A 21,451-nucleotide genomic window follows, 5' to 3' on the forward strand; every position below is an offset into this window, starting at 1 on the left:
AGAGAAGGCGTCTGCTCTCGCAGGCTAACAAAAGTTCGACTGTAGAAGGAGATTTTTTTTTAACAATTTTTATTTGCCCTACATGACACGAGATTTACAATACTGAACACTTCTAACATTACTTACAATACTCAAATACTAACTATATCTAGATTGTTAACAATACTTACTATACTTACAAAACTAAAAGTGATTACAATGTCCACACTACTTACAGAACTAACGTTATGCCTGCTTTATCGATAATAATATAATAACAAAAGTAAATGAATAAAATTATGTAAAAAAACGAAAGAAACATACACTTATTCGAGACTAAACAGAAAAGAAAGGCTAAATAGGTAGAAATAACAATAATGGTAATAGGGGATGGAGTGATAAGCAGGAGTTAAGATGACATTGTTTGAGAGGTTTACTCGACAATGGTCTCTTTTGCGATTGTCATGTCATGTCTGGAATGAAAGGACAGCACTCCCCAGGTTTGTTAAAACCAGACTGGTGTTCAAAATGTGTGTCAATCATAATAGTTTGAAATGATAGCTCAAGTTAATCGTTTGTCTCACCATTGTGTAGCATAGATGTTGATCACGACGTTTCGAGCGCTCTACAGCTGGTCTTCATCAGGCGATGGTGTCCACTGGCTGTGTACCAATATAATGGTTAATGGTGATTGGTGCATTTTGATCATCGCTTTGGTTGTTAGTGATTGGAGGATTTTGATCCTCGTTGTTCAGACTTGTGAGGTGCCATCTTGTTTGGACTAAACAACGATGATCGAAACATTGGGTTTATTTGGAAAATTTTTCATTTTTCTTTGCTAACTATTGTTATTGTCTTCCAGAAAAATGTACTGGAGTTCCAGTGAATGACAAGTTGAAAAATTCCAAATACGTGAAATACGACAAGAAGACGTTCTTAGGAATCATTTTGGTTGTGGTGGTGTCGTGTATAGTGGTGACATCCTTGGTGTGGTTGTTTATCCAATACAATACTTTCCCATGTGGCAAGAAGAGGTCTTCAAGGAGACGCTCACCATTTGGAGCGGACTGTTCTGACGAGTCTAACTCCAAAGCTTTTCAACACGAGGATATTAGCTACATACCTCTGAAGTTATCCAGTTCTAGCAGTACACAAACTAGCCGTGAATCGCCGCGATCCACCGCAACGTTTCTTACATCATCCGAATCAGCTCAAGGGCCGTGTATAGTTGCTAACCTCGCCGGCTCGAGCTCGGAAAACGCTTCGGGCTCCGAAGAGAAGTCTTCGACAGTCGAAAATGTTTCGTCGGAGAACTCGCTAAAAGGGAGTCATAGCTCTCTAACATCTTCGTGTCCATCGGATGCTTGTCTACCGAGTTACCAACAAGTGGTGACTTCGGCGCAGATTCATGTTTCGGATAGTGACTCAGAAAAACAGAGATCAGTCTCCACAGAGACTGGAAGAAATAATTCGCGCAGCGAAGATCCAGGTGGAGGTATTTGTGAACACAAACCTGACATTACAGCCGGCAGAGATTGTAATGAAGAGACTTGTTTACCTCGCAGACTGTTGTCAACAACGATAGACAATAGCGATGTTTTGTCTGAAGATGTCAGAGCTGATGTGAGCGTGACTATTTATCCGCTAACGAACTCAGACACATCTTGTGTGACGGACAGAGTAGACTCTGTATCAGTACAAACGTAGCAGTAATTGGTATTCTATAGATTTATTTTAAATGGTTAATACCTGGTTTCCTACTGTGAAATAAGCTCTATTTATTACGTTCACATTTTGCCATAAGTGCGAGCACAAAGTGACGTGCACTTGTAGTTACTGTCGAGGTCTTGGTTGCCACTGGTGAAAAAATGAGCTTCTTCATGCCATATTTCGTACGGTTTTTTATGCTGCTTATTTCACAAATCGGAAGAGCTGTTGAGAGTCGCGCAGTTACCATACGGTGGAGGTTTTGATGTTCTGTTCGTCAATTTTTTTTTGCTTCTAGTTCCTGAAGTCCGTTAAAGATAAAGCTCAAATATGATAATTTTTTTGTAATTCTGAGAATTTACTGAATCATTTTACGATTTACTCAAAAAGTTTCAAGTTTTTTAAAGTGGAGTATGTCGAGACTGATCAGTATTTTATGTTTGAATGTGTGACATCCGGAAAACCGATTCACCTCATTTATTCTATCATCAAATAATTTAGTAAACTGACAGACTCACACAAAACTTATCATCTTTGGGCTCTCAATGTGAAAATCTTATCTTTCGCGGATTTCTCTGACTGGGGTTAAAGGCTGGTTACACCGTACGATTTGTCGACCCGAAAGTAATGGAGCGCCAGTCGTGAGGCGTCTGTGAATTGAAAGTCCGTCCGATTCAGAAAATCTGTTGCAGTCGGGCGGGCAAAAAAGCCTTTATGTCAATCAAATTCAAAATCAAAATCGGATGTCAAAATTCGATTTGCGCTTTGATGCTGTCAGGTCGACAAATCGGAGTGATGAATCCTAGCTGTAATGCGTCCTTTACTCGCCTGGAAACGATGCGACTTAGACGTAACCAGTGAAAACAGCCGAAATAAAAAACCCGGTCTCTGTTCACAAGCTTTTCGTGGAAGTTCGCCGTGCAGAAGATCTTGAGTAGATCACTTTGCATCCAAAACTCGAGGATTTGATCGCTCAAATGATTAGACTTTCGTAGGCAGTTCGGATGGAATTCGGATGGTACATGGTAAAGTGAATGTAGTAATATATTATGTTTTGTAAATACAACAATTTTTAATTCATTCGACGGATATTTACATTGTAATATTGTATAATACTTAATTATGTGAACGATTGTTTTGTGGGACTTGATTTGCCACAGAAAATAACGGACCACTAAGGAAACTGGAACGTTTAAGGGTTTAAAAAACAACAGCGATGCTCAGAACACAAAATTTAAATGCCGCAAGTTTTTTTATTTTACAGCAGTTAAAAATTTGTCAAATCTGTACTGTAGTAGACTTCACAGCACCTTCCCGAGGAAGGAGTTCGTAGCCAGTCCTGGCATTCTTTGTATGGTGTCGTGAGGGTACTGTGTTCTAAGCAACGCTGAAGTCTTGTAAGCCTGTAGTTACACGACAGATGAGTGCATTTCAAATCTGCCCCCAAACGTTACGATGTATTGCTCTTTGTACGTTTGCCTCTAAAGATTGGGCGACGCTCATTTTGCATCACGCAGCGCAATCTTCCCAGAGCAAGTCTCAACTTTTTCTTATTTTTGTCACAACGAGGCCTTGTGCTGAACTTTTGTGAAAATGATCCGGTGATTACTGACATGTTCTGTACCAAAACTTATTTATTGCTTAACTCCGAGGTTAGACAACAGTGTACAGATTCACTAAAACTTTATAAATATACAACCAACTTAAAATAAATAAAACATGAAAGCAAAATTAAAGAAAAGAAAAGGTAATTTAGATTGGTGTGCGATTAACATGCGTTGGTTTGGTGATAAACCAAAGGTGATCCAAACATGTAGCTTGACTGATGTAGTATAACAAACTTGGGATTAATGATGTCTGTACTGGAAAAAGTCTGAAAAGTAGACCCAATTTTAAGCTAAATAATACCAGCAGTGGGTGGTATAAACTAACTTTACCTTCCTTACGTGGTATATGAAGTATTTTTCCTCTGAAGTTTAGCATTTTAAGAAGTACAAGGCCACAAATGATTGAACAGCTGCACCAAAAAATCCTTCAGTATAAATCTCTATTTCATGGAGATCTTTACCTTGAACATTCCTTAATTTTAAGGTCCTCAATCTCTGTTGTCATTATAAAATCTTAATAGCAAGAAACGACGGTTTTTGCGCTTAACTTCCAGCTTCAATTGGTCGTAATGTGGGTAAATCTGATCGGATCTCGCCTAGGAAAGCTCTCCAAGTGCGCCGATGGCTCGCGTGCGCGTACAAATTTGTAACGGCAGCATTGATTTGAATCTAAAAGGACGATTGTTTCATGATTACTGGATTTCACAGTAGAGCTCTGGTTGAGCTAACCGAGATTAAGAATGGAAGTGGAAGCCATAGATACTTCATTTTTTGAAGGATTCTTCGGTGTGGTGAAGACTAGCGTGTAGGACCATAGGGGGCCCACACAATGTGTCTGTGTAGCCGATTGTTATTATATAGTACATGCAATGGATTTACCGTTTGCTTCACCTATAGCGATATATCGCTAACTATGTATATAAATCAATGATAAATAAACGTTGAATTACCTTATCTGTGGTCAACGGCGAACTCAAACTCCTTCAAAATCGCTCAAAAAAACCGCTTTTGAGGTAAAAGGACGAATATATACCACAGATAAGGTAATTCAACGTTTATTTATCATTGATTTATATACATAGTTCGCGATATATCGCTATAGCTGAAGCAAACGGTAAATCCAGTGCATTTACTATATAATAACAATCGGCTACACAGACACATTGTGTGAGCCCCCTATGGTAGGACCTTGGAGTAGAGAGAAACTGTGAAGAAAGAAATTTCTGCTTTCATAATATTTACATGGGTGGTTGTGTCGAGCTGCTTAATATATTCATCAAAGTTGTTTCTTGCCTTGCATTTGTAAAGCTTAACGTTTAAAACTTCGCGAAAGAGTACCGGAGGGGAAAAGCACTGACAGTTAAATTCCACGAAGGAAAGCGTCAGTCTTATCTTGTGTTGCGAATCCTGTGGTATTGGGCGAAATAAAATTCTCTGTCCGCAGAATTATGGACACCAGGCTACCCGCTTTGGTACAACCTTGTCGAGTAAGAGTCAAAAAATTTTGATTCCTGCATTTATTCCTAGTCTACAGTGCCACAGGATTCGCGTCACGCTAAAAACCTTATCAGAAAAAGCGGTTATTTGAAAAAAAAAAAAAAAAACTTCTAAATATTCTATAAAGATGCTAATTTTAGCAACAGAGAAAAGCCCCCCTCCCAAAATAATAATAATAATAATAATAATAAATAATAATAATAATAATAATAATAATAATAATAATAATAATAATAATAATAATAATAATAATAATAATAATAATAACAATAATAATAATAATAAAATAAAATGTCAGGGAGCAGGGAAGGGCTCATCATAACCAAAACGTCCAACACACCCCTTTAATATGCGATTGCGATTTCTGCTAGCATAAGCCATTTAACTCCTTAAAATCCTATGAAAACCTTTATAATTCGTAAAGAAGCTTGGCCTCTAAGAGGGCCAACCAAACTTTCTTTTCTAATACAGGTGTCTATCTTTCTATGTAATGCATCACCAGTCTGAGTACAACCTAGCTTTAGTCCGGACCAAGTAGAAGTGTGACGACACGTCAAGACGAATCATAAGTCCTATTTTCTTGTGAATCTATCCGCATTGGACCTTTTGGAAGTTGCCAAGCAACCTGTTAAGATAATCACGTGCTCAGTCAGTAAGACCTGTAATCTCGTAGCCAAGCTCTGTTTGTTGTGAAAGACCAAAACCGATTATTTGGTTTGTGCGACAGTTCCGCTAAAACAACGCACCACCAAACCGGATCACTTGTGATGGAAAGGGTGTCTTAGCCCTGGACACCAGCTCCTTTAGCATAGCTGTACTGTTAGAACTCATTCACATCACCCATATGCTCACAAATGTCATCGTAGTCCACAGTAACAACGCTCTTGTCCAGCAAAAGTTGAATAACACCACTGTATTTGGAAGTGTCCCGCTCCAGTAACGCGGCAAGCTGCGTGAAGATAAGAACAGTGTTCAGCTTATCATTTTCCTTAAAAAAATTGTCACGCAACGTGCTCCCTCCCAAGGGCGTTGCGTGACGAGCCCAAACTACGGCTGCGCGAGGGAGACTATAAAAAATAAAATCTTTTATCAAACCACATTAGTAAAAAGAATACAGTCGACTCCCGATATCTCGAACCGAGCGAGTGAATGACCTGAAAGGAAAGGAAAATTGGTTCGAATTAGCGAGGGTTCGAATTATCGGGAGTCGACGCGACAGTATCATCATCATCACCATTATCAATTGACTGCGCGGTGACCACAAGCTCTCTCCTAGACATTCCCTTCCAAGGGTTTGGGGTGTACAAGTGAAAACCCTTCAAACTAGCTGTCATTATCTCATCTGAAAGCAGCCGTTATTCAGACCACCTGTTTACACCACACACCGTAGGCCGCACTCATAAAGGGATTGCACATGAGCAATGAACAAGTTATAGCAGAGGAGGGGAAAATTCACTCGCTTGATAGGTCGTAAACTTTGTATTAATTTAACTAGTCGGAATTTAACCAACATCATAAATCATTCATTAGTCTACATATTATGTATTCACCATCAGCCGTCATTACGGGACAAAAACAAGGACAAACACTGTAACATCCGCTTACTTGTCCCCTGAGGCGACCTCTAACTACTCTCACGTGGGCATCCTGTGTCTTCGGTACGACAGTCTCCAGAGCCGACTGTGGTACATCTGTGCAAAACAAAGAGATGGACACATCAATGTCGAGAGAATGACATACACATCGTGCTGCCTTCCCACAGTAAATAAATTGGTGAAGATATCTGAAGGGGACAGTCTGACTCCTGAAATCCATTTTTATGAGTGCCATCTCGTCAGCTACTTTTAAATATAAACGTTCCCATCAATATATGCCAGTAAGGAAAGAAAGTTTCACAACTTTAATAACGAAAATGTTCCGACGAATCAGAAACTATCGGCGAAAAAAAAAAAGTCCGGCCATTTTCCCGTCCGACCATTTTCGATTATGCGTAAGTCAGGTGAATGTGCAAATAACTCCAATTTTAAGAACGTTACAACAAGGGAGGTTTACGAAAATGCTCAACAGTGCGACTCCGTTCACTGGGATAACAAATTTAAGACATTTGGATAAAATGTACAGCCATGTAGGTGTTAATTGTTTTTGCACTCTTCGCTCTGGGCCTTTTTTACTTAAAACATATCCTGTAGGTTGTTGTGTTCGAACTGAACTGTCATAAAGGAGCTTTGTTAAATGAATTTATCACTATCTATATTGCTGTATCCTTTCAGAGAAGATAGGATATAACAAGGAAGAGATTAGTGTGTCACGTGAAAACAAGGTTTGTATACACTTTTGTATCCAAAATTCACGAGTTTTTATATGTCATTTCTTCTTCCAGACTCAAGTTTATAAGTGAAATCACACTCCTACAGCAGAAATAATTTGGGCTGAGACGAAATTTTGATGAAATTTGACTAGCTGCCAAAATTTCTCTTAGCAATTAAGTACTTGTGGCAGCTTTGAAAAAAAAAACCTACAATATTTAAGTTTCTTATACTTTATGGTTTTTAAGGTCTGGAAAACTAGTTTTCAAATTTCCATACTTTTATTTCAAGAATTCCAGAGATCGGTAAGAACCCTGTGACAATCGACCTGGAAGCATGCGCACTGGACTAAAAAAGCCTTGTTCACGTGCAGGCATCGATCGATGATGTCTCGTTTTCACCCTCGTACAGTGGCACGAGCCTATTTCGGACCCTGGGACACATCAAAGGCGCACAAGGATGATTTCGGTCTCATTACACTTAATACGACAAGTTTCCAACCTTCAAGAATTCTTCCATCCTCTGTTCGACACACACATCTGTCTGTACTGACCACATCCACCACCTGAACCTACGAGAAAGAAACAGCAGTGCTTCTGTACGAGATCAGTAAATCATTCATTGCCGTCTTGTGTACTACAAACATTGTGTTCAAGAGTAAAATCAGGGAGCTACAGAGAAAAGGTAAAAAGAAAAAAAAAAGAACGATAGCGAGCGAGAGAAAAAGAAAAACATACACACTCCAAAACAACAGAAACAAATCGAGTGGATCAAATTTCGTTGTTTCTGAATTTTTTTATAAAACCCCTTTCACTGGATTGGCAGTTTCACCAAGCACTAGTGCTGCACGAAAACCTGAAACGTGAACTGGAGAGTAAGATATGACAAAATGCAATAGGGGAGGGCTGGGATGTCTTTTCCTTTTCTCTTACTATTTTTACGGTATACCCCCTCACACTCACCCCCTCGCCCCCTCCGACACTGCTTCATTGGTTACGTATATTCGAGTCCTGTAATTAGATAATGGCATCATGTTCTCTCGTCCTTTTGCTCGCAAGGTAGCCTCACACTATCCGGTAGTCGATTACCTCGGGTTTCCGTCCCATAAAGTGACTCAGTAGAAGCATTTTTGCTACCCCTGCTTCTCAAGTATCCTACCAGTCAATCACAAAGTTGATTGATACATTGTGTTGGTTTCACCAACAACTCGATCCTTCCCAAAAGAGACAGTATAACTAAGTGCTTTAATTAACAAAAATCATGACGGCAAGTATGACATAGGCTCGATTAACGCCGCTCCCTCGGGTCCGGCTTTCATCCCCGAGAAAAGACGAGGCGTGAGCTCATTTGCCGAACAGCTGCTGGTAATCGAGCCTGAGTGTGACAAGGACTAACACTACGGATCCTAACCTAAAATGTTTGTTGGGATAATGAGTAAGCAGTCCGTCTTCACACAGTCTAGATACGTTACCTTTATGTTGTAATATTTGCCTTTCTTGTAATCCTTGCTGATAATTCTTACTCTTGTTTGTGGATACAACCAACATTTGGCAGGTTTTTCACTCTGTTTTTGTGACTCACTGTGATCATTTTGCGAACTAGATTTACTTTTACCGTCTTTGTCCTTTTTGGAATATTTGCTACTTTCATGGTGTTTTTCACTGCAAAGAAAATAAAACAGTGAATGTTATGGTGTTATCGTAATTCAAGGCTCTTCAGAAAACATTTGATTTGATACATTTTAGTCTTGACTCTACAGTTGGTTTAGATTCATCAAATTGCCACTTTCAATTTATTTATTTTTACTTTATCAGCTTTATTGGACACATCAAAATAAATACAAAGAAGAAAACAGAAATACAAGAAACAAAATGAGTTGTCCAAAGGGTATTGCGCAAAACGGTACAACAAGACCTATGAAAGTGCAACCACTTAAATATCATTAAAACATATACGATACATTAAAAAAGAAACAAAACAACAACAACAACAACAACTTAAGCTTCAGCACAGTGGGAAGGGCATAACTTTATAAAATTATATTTATTTATTGGTTTAATATTCTTTTGTCGATTTTATGATTCGAGTTTTGTTTTCCTAATGTGATTGTAAACATGATTCCTCCCGATATGCTGCTTGATTACTGTGTACAAATAGTGTTTAATTTCAGGAGTAACCGGAGGCAGCATGTTGAAAAAGGACAAAACCGTGCCAGTCTTTTGGATACCTGAATTCTCTGAATAAACAATACGTACATCCCCTAGAAGTTATTATTTTTCTTTCCAAAATTCAATTCGTTACCAATGACTTACACTTTTGATCTTATCTACATTATGAAGTAAATTGTTGTTGTTGTTGTTATTGTTAAGGAGGCATTTGTTTGAGTAAATAACTGTATGACAACTAGGAAGGAAAAGGTTTACTTCAGATACAATGTGATGGTAATGTTCTAATATAGCCTTCCACCTAATCCCCTCCCTCCCCCTCAACAACAAAGTCATTGCCAAGTTGTTAAAACAGATTCAAGAAAGCCAAGCCAAGAGGGAGCTAATTATTTCCTCGAAGAAAAAAAGTTACCACTTAAAACCACAATACAAAAAAAGATCAGATACTACGGTAGTTAAAGTACTTCAGTTTACAACTCTTCCCCCACCCCCCACAACACACACACATACGTTTTATTTAAACACGCTAGAAACATCAGTTATAAAACAGATTTAAAAGTTAAACTGATTTACACATTTGCCGTTTGGGACTATGAGGAGGTCTTTAACAAATTTATCTCGTCTTTTGGTGGTCTGGTGTTAGCTGGAAGGGTAATCCACAAACAAGCTCCACTGAAGGAAAAGCTGCATTAAAAAAACAAAACAAAACAAAAACAAAAACGTGCCGGGCTTAGGGAGAGCAAATTTGCTTTCTTTGTCCCTGAGTTCATAATCAGTGCTGAATGGTATGAACAGGTCTTGCCTGTACTACGGAGTTTCTCTTTCCAAAGTCTTAAACATTAACTTCGCTTTTTGTTTTGCTCTTCTGTCCCACCCAAGTTATCACACCCCTTCCCTTTCTCCAGTCACCCCGCCCCCCTCTGCAAAGATACGAGACACAGCAAAGAGAAATGATAAACTGATCTCACCTTGTATGATGATCATCATCCCTTGACCTCTTGTGGCTTTTGTGTTCTTTTGTCGTCCTTTTGTCATTTTCTTTTGTTTTCTCTAAAATAAATTGGAAACAAAGAAGTTGAACAGCAAGAACTGATTTTTTTTTTGAAATAATAAACACCAATAATAATCAACAGAGAGTTGGTGTGTTGGTTGATGAGTGTAATGTCTGATCAGAAGACAGCTGGTTTGAGTCTTTAGTCAAGCCTCTTTACTACACATCAAACATCTCTACACGTACCTTGCCTCGATAGAGTCTTGTATTCAACATCATCTATTAATCTTGTATTAAATTGGTGTAACGTGATATTCTGCAAAACAACATTGCTTATAATTAGATGTACAGGATAACTGAGCATGAGCATATCTCTCTTGGATTGGACAGCGACCTACAGAATACCATAAAATTATTCTGATTCTAAGCAGCCTGAGTGTACAACGGGGGGTCCAGGGACCAAATTTACAGGGCTCTTCTAATGTTAGATGTTTCTAAATGGTAGGCGTTTGGTATTCGCAATGCGTAAGACTCCTCTCATTCTAGTATGGCTTTATGAATTCAGCCTCAGGACAAGCATGAAGATTGAAAGCCAATGATGTGAGACCCAGCCACCTTTTGCTATGTGCTTACAAGTTTTTTCTTAAAAACTTGTTTTTTTTTTAAATAAATAAAATTAAAGCAGATTGGCTGAGGCAGATAAGACCTTGACAATAATTTGCTCTTGTAATGGCTTTGCAATTTTATTATCGTTACAATAATCAATTTGAACTAACTTTAGACATTTGAAAATAACTATGCCATCCATTCAGGATTAATGAATCAAAGTTATTCTCAAATGAAAATCACAAAACACTGCTCAACATTGTTCAAGTCCATAGCTCCATATAGTGATATTCAACAAGGTTCCAAATAAATATAGAAAGACCTGAGCAATAACAAGAGAGGAATGTTTCATTTCATTTGTAACCCTTTTATGAACTTTTGTGAGTTTAACTATATTTATTTCCTGAACTATGGTGTTTTTAGTTCAGTTATAGAACATTTAATTAGATATTCCAGGCATATATGTATCTAACTTCACCTCTTTACTAAGGGAGAGTTGAATAGAAATTCGTGATGTGTCTACATCTACAGCAACTATCTGAAAAGAGAAAACCAAAATGTTTCGTTATTATATAATGATAAGAGTAGCTTATTAAGGCCACTTATGAAGAATATCTCAATTCGATGTATTAAAATTCAGCCTGAAATAGTAAATGTCACAGTGAGGTTCCGAGAAATAAACCCATATAAACTCTACAATTTATTCCATGGAGCCTTGAAGTGATGTTATTGTTTCAGGCTGAATTTATTATATATTGAAATTGGGCTAATGGGGTCTATCAAGACCATGTAATTAAATCTACATTTTTTTCTGTGTCCTGCTTTTCATTCCTGGAAGTAAATGGTTTAAGCACAGTCTATTCATAAATTATTGTCTGCTAAATTTCAATAGCAATTTTTTCTGAGGAGGATTATTGGCACCTATTTCATTTTATCAATTTTCTGAAATCTGAAAGAAAAATTGTGATCTTGCCAGTCATTTCTAATGAGCATTATAACCAAACTAAAAAGACAACAGCACATGTTTCATGAGGAGACCTTCAACTTAATCACTTGAAAATGACATTGAAAAGATCCTCTTCTAGGAGGACAGTCTTGCTACAGTACAAAGCTCACCTTTCCACACATATCCCTGTGAGGCCCCTTCTCAATAACAACTCCTATACCAGGTCTATAATCTGAAATAATAATAAAATTTATGGTCACATTAATTCTACATTGCACGGTTAATTAGCAGATCAATGGCATATTTAAAGAACCAGGTCCTGTTGATCCAGAGGACCTTTGAAAAGCCTGCCTCATACAAACAAATACACGGTGATCACAGTTTTGTTGTCTAGAAGATTAACCTTTGTTACAAAAACAAACAAACAAACAAACAACAACAACAACAAAAAACATCAAGCCCTGTCTTTAAACTGAGATATCACAGTACTTGTGGAATATTTCTTGATTTGCTGGTCAAATGCATTGTAAGACTACACAATCAAGGTGCAAATTAGATTTACCTAATGATGTTTCCTGTTGAACTTCCTCGCCTAATCCTTTGAAGTGCCTCACCCGACCGTCTTTTTCTTTAATAGGGCCAGACCTCTGGGAACAAGAATAAAATACTTTATTGCACACCAAGCAAAATGACCCTGAAGTCTAAGAAAAAACTACACGAAGCGTTACTCAAGGTTCTGTCACTTGAGGATACCTAGGTTGACGTGTCTACCCTGATCTCTAAACTGTTGCAATATTCATAACTTATAACCACAAACTGCCAGTGTATATCATATACATATATATGTAATTATTAAAAACTGGATCATTGTATAATGCAATTCCAGGGATCTGATTGGCTTAGCGGCCATGGTATATGAGCCATTATACCATGCCCGAGAAATAGGGACCATTAAATTGTCTTCTGGTTGTTCTTGCAAGGCGAAATCAGCACGATCAAGCAATATTTCCGGATTGTTTTTAATAAAACAATTATTCCACTCGCGCTTTTTGGATATGAGATGATTATAGCCAACTCGGCGCTATGCGCCTCGTTGGCTATCTATCATCTCATATCCAACGCGCGCTCGTGGAATAATTGTTAATTATTTATTTATTTATTTATTTCATAAAGTAATCACTTCATTCTCTAAGTATATCCTACTCCCTTATTTATATCTTCTTCTTGTCTTACTCTGCCCACTTCGATTAGCTTTCGCTACCCGCGGTCCGGTAAATTTAGTAAAAGAAGTTGAATTTCTCTGTATTTATATATTTAATGTACTTATAAATTTCATGTACACTTACTGATGAAATAATAATAAATAATAAAGATGAAACACTTTATTGGTGCTCCAAAGTTAAATGTGTACCATAATTCTTTTCTTGCTTTTGAAGAAAGATGTTCAATAATTCATTGATTACAAAATTGTAACTAAACATGACATCAATACTGGGGTAGCTCGATCCATTGCAGCCAGAAACAACTTTGAGGGGCACATAGCCCTGTGGTGGGTGTGGTGGTGAGAGTAGAAGAGGTTTTTGATGACCTTATTATATCAAATAGGAAAGGGTCTCAAAGCATGCCAACGTGAGCATGACAGAATGAACCGAGCCAGAGACGTGAACAATTACCTATCAATTTTCCTTCACAAAAATTGAAAGACAACTTCTCCTTCCCAGCCATTTGAACTTTTCCTTAACAATGTTCACAGCACTTGACGTTTAGATGACATAGGTTATTAAAATGATTCTTAATGCCTTCTTACATGTACGTATTTTATTTCCACATGATTCCACAAACTTGAAGCTTAAACTTTCTTTTATTTTATATAAATAAAGGCTGTTGTCACTGTTTTGTGTTTTAGAATAGCAAGAAACTGTTTGATTTACCAACAAGTAGCATAGAAGATAAACACTTACATTATTTGATGTTGGATCTCCTGGTTTTCGTTTCCTTGCTGGACCATCAGTTGGTGGCCTTGCCTCTGCTCCCAAACCCAATCCTTTGGATCTTGGAATATACTCTATGGGTTCTGCAAGGCTAAAGTACAATGAAGGTAGAAAATAACATTTACATTGTTTGTACAGATATGGGGGGAGGGGTGGGGCAATGTCCTCAAGTTCAACACCCTTTCATTAAATAATTTCTAAAATTATTATAATTTATTGTACATGGTGGATAGGAAAAATAAATTAATACAAAATACCTGTACCCAGGTACCATGCAGTAAAATTCTCAAACTTGCTCTCAGCTTACACTTTTTAGCAGCTTATTTGCTCTAACAGTTTAAAACAGCTTGAGGCCTAACAGTCCATTGGTTTCATTTGTTAAGGCTTAAACCAAAAAAAAAAAAAAAAAAAAAAAAACTATTCAAAGGATGTTTGTGTCTGAGATTTTGGGGAGCTTCTTAATTTCTTGGTTGGGCTTAATTCAGAGGGGCTTGTACGTATTTGGAATTACCGTTATTATAAAAACCTTATTATTAAAACTATTATAAAAGCCCAGTTGGCTGACAGTCTTCACCGACAGCCAGTGGAGGTAAGCTGCTCTTCACTTTTATCGTCGAGTTTTACATTACAGGAAATTTTTCAGAAACATTAATTTTAATTTATAGAATTACAATTATTGTTTACATAATATGTATCTTCAGGATCATCACCGAACTGCATCACTCCAGAAATGAATTGCCTTAGCATGTCAAGTGTGGCCAGATGTTTACTGGTCTTGCATGGGCCTGAATTATGTTTCCTTACAGAAAAATGTATCGCTTTATCAATAAAGATGAAAGAATTTGACATGTCAATCAGTTAAGTTCTGACATAATTTTAAGATTTACTGACCCATGTTTTTAAATAGAGTTTGTCTGAGTTACAGGCATACCAAGTGAGGGTAAATTTGTACCAAGGAAAACCCAAATTAGTTTGAGTTGGTGGGGAGTTTGAGTTAGTTGATAGTAAATGACTGGAAAAATTGGGTCAAATCCTGGACAAATCTGATTTTGTTTGAGTTGGCAGGGTTCTATTGTAATACCCAAATAAATTACAATCTAATAATTTAGTTAGAGAGACATGATTTGTATGAAAACCTCCTGAGTGGGTGATGTGACTTGCTCTTTAAAATAAGTATCATGTCATTAGATTTGTTTATGTGTATTCTAATGAAACACACAAAAAACACCAAGATTGAACAACTACCACAAAACATCAATTTCCTGTGAAGGGTTCTGGCCGGTATTTATTAATTTTTTGATTCATGGGTAACTTTTCAGTAATTCTCACTATGGCATTAAAATAATGATGTCAATTTTTCTTCCCCATGTTTGAGGCACATAAAAGTGTCAAATTCACTTCCGGTTGGGTACAATACCGCACAAGAAGGCAGACTGGGGATAGTAGGGCTATGATGTCAATACAGGAACACTAGTCTTTTTTGTTTTAATCATCTTTATTTTGTTTTCTTTCAAAGGATAATAATAATATTTTTATTGCAATAATACATTTTAAAATACTAACATAAAATTATAAACAGTGATATTACTAGTCTTGCAATTTCTCTATTCCTCAGTTGTTTTTCGTGTGCAGTAGACGAAAACTATGTGGATGAAAATACGAATGGGATTGTTGAATACTTGGAACAAAACAACTGAGGAATAGAGGCACCACAAGACTAAGCATCCTCGATTTAAATCACAGCCCTCCTATTCCCAGTCCCTTGTCTTGTGCAGTATTGTACCCAACTGGAAGTGAAATTTGATGCATTTATATGCCTCAGACACAGGGAGAAAAAATTGATAAAGGAATTTTTTTCGATTTTGATCACAAGAACAACGTGAAGATTTGATCAAGCGAATAAAAACTATTCTGTCATAAATACTTAACTTGCACCTGACGGCCACTTTACATGCAAGTACTTCCCCATCCCGTAAGCTACGAAATTATTATAAATGTCACAATATACTACTTTACCCTTTGTTGGTGCCTCCTATGGGTTCCCCTTTTTTCCATCCCATTCCTCTTAACATGGCAGCTCCAAATGATGTAACAGGCATATCCTGATAGTCATCCATTGTGCTCTAAACATTAAAAGGGTGAACTACTGAAAATACAGACTAAAATTGACAAGCAAAAATATGGAATAGTGTCCACTAGGAAGAGGCAGGGGGGGGGGGGGGTAGGATGCAACTATTAAGATGACAAAGATAGTGAAAGGCAAGTGTTACCATTCAAGAGTAACTCATCACCCTCCCACAAGCTTAAGACACAAGGCATGTTACTTATTGAGAGAAGCAACTCACATCTTGAGGGATCGGAGACAACTGTCTTTAGTTCAGAGAGACTTGAAAGTTTGATTTTGAGTTTTGAATTAATTAGAGGCAGGAAGTCCCAACAGAGACTGACAGTATTATATTGTCAAGAATTCACATGCCATTGCTTTCAAGTCAAGACTTAATATACATGTAAACTGATCTGTGAGACAAATCTTTTTATGCAAAAAATGATTGTAACTGAATGTAATATGCCATAAATGCCAGCCAAATAAAACAAAATTAGGAAAAAACTTTGACCCACTACACCATGAACACTTTGACTTTGACGCTTTTGAAGGGCTTGGGATGTAACTGAGCTATGGTGAGCTGTTCAGATTGCTTTCTGTTGTTTTGGCTCAAATTTTGCCACATTTTTTAATGTAGAGAAGGAACTGAATGACACATGCAAAATCCAGTGAATATCAATTTGTTTCCCAAGTACTTTGAATTTTTTTGTCCAGTTAATGTGTCTTTTTCAGAAAGATTTTTCAAGATTCCATTCAATTATGCCAAACATTACAAAAAGGAATTCAAATGTTCATTTCATTCTTGGAAAACTGGTCGCTCGTGACGTAGACTGACTGTAATATTGAAGGGTGTATATTTGTTGTTGTTTTTTTTTTGGCTAAAAAGTTGGAAAAAATGCTACAAAAATTCCCATACATGCATACAGTGAAGACTACGTAGTTTGGTTTTGTGCATTTGATGCACAAAATCCATCTTTGACTTTTCTGGTGAAAAAGTCAATATATGCCTCTTTTGCAGAGAGCCCTTAAACAGACCAACTTCATATTCATGAATATGACTACCAGTTTATTTTATTGCTGGTGATGTGATCAGCATCAAATTTCTCCTTGTAATATCAGTGTTCATTCAACCTTTGAGGTCTTGAGAATTAAGTATATGTTCACCCAAGATAAATTTTCTTGTTATTTTAATAACAACTCCACAGCACTTTTACAAGAAAAGTATGGGGACAAGATAGGAGAATTTGTTCTTTGATATTAGGGGTTAAGGGGTTAAAATCTTGTACCCTCCTATGTACACAAACAAGGTGATAACTCAAAGGGTGGAAGCAAAGTGAAAAAGAAAGTAAAAACAGCCAAGATTTTTTACACTCACTTGTTCTGGCCTCATAGCGATGTCTAGTTTCTCATTCTTTTCGAACCCTTCGACATCAGGTAAAGCATTTCTCATCAAGAGAGGAATGGCAACATTCTCATTTTCATTGGTTTCTTTATCTTCTCTTGAAGCAGCTGTTTTGAAGAGCAAAAACATAAAATTGATATAAGCTGTGATCATCGAGAGCAGGCAGATCGACTTCCGTCACAATTCTATTCTATTTGCACATGTAACCAGATAGACATGTAACTGGATAAAAGAAGTGTTTTCAGTGAGGCTAATGAACAATCTTGAATTCTTCACTTTATGAAGCTCATGAGCTCATTGTAAATTTTTAAGTCTTGTTTTGTAATTATTCTTTACTTATTTATTTACACACAACCCCACAAGCTGCAAAGCTTAAATATTTATTGTGTTTAAATAAAGGTTACTTACTTACTTAAGGTATGCAGGTAGGAATAAAAGTAGCAAAAATCCAGCCCTTGTTTAATCATTTTCCTGTCCATTTTCCTTATAATAGGAAATTCTACATGTAAGTCATGTACATGTAGCTTTCATTCAGTTCTTAAAAATAAAAATATATCTGGCCTATCTTAAGCCTTAAAATGCTACCACATCACCCTTTTTGAAGGTATTGAAAAATAAATAGTGCTATAGTTACAATATTAACTAATTCAAGTTTTGACTCTGGCAGCCACTCACTTCCAGCATACTCTTGAAAGGCAGGGTGCTTAAGCATAGAAAGAAGTACAGATTCATTGCGAACCATTATACATGATGCAGAGTTAAACAAATAAATGGGTTAAATTTATAATATGACTGTCAGTATAAATGCAAGGAATCTTACAGACAATGACAACACAAGTAATAAGGCCTTAGATGTAAGTCATACTGTGTTTAATTAAATAAAATTCCCAATGAATAGTGCTTAGGATGTGACAGCAAATTGCCTAAATTAACACAGAACATGTGTTAGTGCGCGAATGGTACCTGTTTACAAAGGGATGTGACAACTGAGACAAGACAAAATGTGTGAGAAAATATTTATTCTCAGAAATGAAACAGAGGATTTTTGAGTAGTATTGTTGTTGAAAATTATATAATAAGGAAATAAAATCATTCCATATTTGGCACAAAGTTCAAGTTAAATTATTTTTTACTGATCAGAGATGTCCAGTCAGAGTGTCTGACTGGGCTGAGATTTTACCAGTCGAAACCTCCAATTTACCAGACATTTGTCTGTCCATGAATGACCGTCATCTGCAGGCTTGGAACACAACCACTATTTTTCCAATATGTACCAAGCAAGCTATTACAATAATGGTATTATTATTCTGATTCTGTTAAAAATTTGCAGAGACATCAAATGTTCATTGTGTAGTACTTGAAAATATCCATATCCCCCCCCCCACCCCCACCACCCCATGGAAGATCCTGCCCCTACCACTGTAGGGCTTCACATTTTTGGGCCTTTGCAATGAAATGTTCAGTTCCAGAAAAAATCCATACCCACCCATGGAAGGTCATCGGAAATTCCTAGGGTGAGGGGGATCTTTAAAGTCTAAATTTTAGAAGCAAAGTATGAAGCTAAACTGGAATTTTCTGGGGGGACAGGGGTTGCAAAACAAAAAACCTTCTGTGGGGGGAGTATGGATATGTTCTGGAACTGCACAATAGCCGCTTAAACATAGAACTAGCCAGATAATTTGTTTCTGTCACAGACTATTTTAACAACATGACATAGCACAGAACATTGTGAATCTCACCTTTCATTAACTCCTCAGCAGCTTGCCTCTCTAAAGTGTCAGAGGGCAGAATCCAGCGATTCTTGGTTTGACAAGGAATTACTTTTTCTTTTGCCTTCTCCTCTGGTTTGACACTTTAAAAAACATAAATCACTAATCACTTGTTTGTATCAAATTCCCAATTACATGTAAGTGACATTAATCTTCATTTAATATATATTGCTATCTGTTAATTAAAAACAGCACAGATGAACTGGCTCCTAGAGTACAGAGACATGCTGCCCTCTTACTACAAAGACATACAGCCAAGAGGATGGCTGTGTCAAGCATGCTTTGAACCACCTTAAGGTTACCGTATACCTTTAAAGGTGTCTCTCATTCATGCGATGTAGCATGTCCGTTTAAACTTTAGGTACCTAAACCCCTATATCGAATTAAAGTTTATAGAGCGAGCTAAACTATAAACTATACCAAGAAAATTATTTTGAGATAAATTGAATTGTCGAAAATTATTGTTAGCGCTGTTTTCTCCAATCAGTTTTTTAACTTGAAGGGGACACTTTAAAGAGCTAAAACTCAAAGGGAATTTGTTTGTTTGCCTTCAAATTTGGGCAGTAGCTAGTTTAACATATAAACAACAAAAACACGTCGGCAAATTTTTTCTTTCACAATATTTTTTCTCTGAGAGCGAATTTTGTACGATCACTCCACATTTTTTTTAATCCTATTTTGAAAATGTTCTGTAACCTTTTGCTGCAATTGAATATGGCAAAATGCAGACATGTTGTTTTAGCACTTTGGGTCCGGAAACTGAGGAGGAAATTTTTTAGTGAAAAACAAAATTTGCTTTGACTTGTAGCTTTCAAAGGGTGATTGGGACGCTCGCATTCAGAGGTCGTGAAAAATAAACTACAAAAGAACAAATTATGGTAAATTTTCAATTTAAGTAATTAGAGGAGCAAAAATTTTGAACAGCTTGCCAACCAAATTAAGTCAAAGTACATTGTTAAAAAAACATTGAAACGATTTGTTCAACAAAAGTATGAATTACACCTAGAAGTAACGTAAGGACAAATAGGTGCTGTTTGATAACTAGTAATATTTTAAGGTGGCTTACTACAGTTTTAATGGAGTATAAGGGCACAACTTTTAACTCTTTTATAAAAAGGTTCAAAGCTGTTTTTCCCTTCACTATTTACTGTTTGCTTAAGTCTTTTACGATTCTATGTGAAATTTGAACAATTAACCGTCAGCAAATAGCCAAAATGAGGGACCGAGTACACAATGAGAGACTGGGCACTAGTAGGTTAAGTCATGTTTTTCTCAAATTCTACCCATATGACCCCACCTGAAAATTTCAGGAATAAGAAATTGGGCCTTATTTAACATTCATGCAAAGTAAAATAAAAATCTGTGAGACAGTTTTTGTGCAAACTAAGAGAATGTGAAATCAAAAATAGCTCAAAATCTGTCTAACAGATTTTTCAAAAATTTTGGCTCCAAACGTGATTCACCCGAACAAATCAACCGTGAAAATTTCATCACAAGTTGTACGGTAAGTTTTCGAGCAATCCTCGATCAAAGACAGGTTTTTACAACCTCGGACGAGAATTGAATTGCGCATGCCCTTTATTTTAGCGCGCGCTCATGTAACGCCATGTATCCCGTGCGAGAAAGGTACAGTAAATTAGAGCTCTTTTACCGAATGTTTATCAAACTTTTTTGCCATATATTTTTGGCCCTAGGCTTGATTACATATTTGAACGGAGTTTTGAAACTATCGCTACATACACCAAAGAGATTTAACGCCTTTCAAGTGCTGAAGTGGTTTTTGCTACTTCTTAAGGTTACTTGCGTCATTTTTGCACGCGCGACAAATACTGACGAGTGGCAGGCTATCATAGCGCGCGCTACTAAGTCTCGGAAAAACTGTAGTAAGCCACCTTAACATATATTGTTACTTCCTAATAAACTTGAGCCACCATGAAATAACATGATTTAATATTGTATAACGTTTATGATAATGTACCGGAAACCTCCTTAAAAAAAGCTCTACCAAGATTGCAGAGGTCTTCCAGCTACTAGATAACTTTTGTCTTTAACTGATGTAAAAAAATTGAATGGCTTAAATAAGCTTAAATGAACATTTCCCTGCTTACTAGTTTTATACACTAATAGTACCTTTTCAATTCCTTTCCTTCAGCAGAATGAATATAATCCTTTTCCTCTCCCTTGAAATTAACATCTTCTGTTTTCAGGGCATTTCTTTCAGCACTGTAAACCTTATTAGAGGACTTTTTCTTTGAAAAAGAAAATGATACGCCAATTTTACGTTCTTCCGCCATTTTTCATAAGAACTAGCACTAGTCCTCCTCGTCTTATTTTGACCAAGAAAGCTTGAAAAGACCTGGAATACAATTCGCCTCAGTCCT

At 36.9% G+C, this 21,451-nt stretch overlaps 2 protein-coding genes across 2 annotated transcripts in view; one reads left to right on the top strand and one right to left on the bottom strand.

Annotated features, from left to right (window-relative positions):
- LOC146454668 (uncharacterized) overlaps positions 1 to 3,437 on the top strand; it is a 28,581-nt gene extending 25,144 nt beyond the window's left edge. Inside the window, exon 21 of the mRNA XM_085095045.1 lies at positions 842 to 3,437. Within this exon, the coding sequence (XP_084951171.1) occupies positions 842 to 1,686 (845 nt within the window). The 3' untranslated portion in view covers positions 1,687 to 3,437. The remainder of the gene's footprint in view (positions 1 to 841) is intronic.
- A 1,683-nt stretch (positions 3,438 to 5,120) lies between these two features.
- On the bottom strand, positions 5,121 to 21,384 carry LOC146454669 (G-patch domain and KOW motifs-containing protein-like). The gene is made up of 14 exons (XM_085095050.1): positions 21,201 to 21,384; positions 19,041 to 19,153; positions 17,275 to 17,408; positions 15,812 to 15,918; positions 13,766 to 13,886; positions 12,367 to 12,451; positions 11,975 to 12,036; positions 11,337 to 11,396; positions 10,499 to 10,568; positions 10,230 to 10,311; positions 8,568 to 8,757; positions 7,598 to 7,667; positions 6,396 to 6,481; positions 5,121 to 5,739 (listed from the first exon to the last, which is right to left on the bottom strand). Exons 1-14 carry the CDS (start codon positions 21,362 to 21,364, stop codon positions 5,611 to 5,613), a joined length of 1,473 nt encoding a protein of 490 aa, XP_084951176.1. The 5' UTR covers positions 21,365 to 21,384; the 3' UTR covers positions 5,121 to 5,610.
- Between the last annotated feature and the right edge of the window lie 67 nt (positions 21,385 to 21,451).

This window comes from Pavona decussata, unplaced genomic scaffold, assembly GCF_977016875.1.
Source record: "Pavona decussata unplaced genomic scaffold, jaPavDecu1.1 SCAFFOLD_300, whole genome shotgun sequence".
Lineage (NCBI taxonomy): Eukaryota > Metazoa > Cnidaria > Anthozoa > Scleractinia > Agariciidae > Pavona > Pavona decussata.

Excerpts from the sequence above, each read along its gene's own strand:
- LOC146454669 (XM_085095050.1), bottom strand. The coding sequence starts at position 21,364 with ATGGCGGAAGAACGTAAAATTGGCGTATCATTTTCTTTTTCAAAGAAA. Across the intron at positions 17,409-19,040 it reads TGCTGAGGAGTTAATGAAAG|CTGCTTCAAGAGAAGATAAA; the intron begins GTGAGATTCACA and ends TCTTCAAAACAG. Across the intron at positions 7,668-8,567 it reads GCAAATATTACAACATAAAG|GTTCAGGTGGTGGATGTGGT; the intron begins GTAACGTATCTA and ends TCTTTCTCGTAG.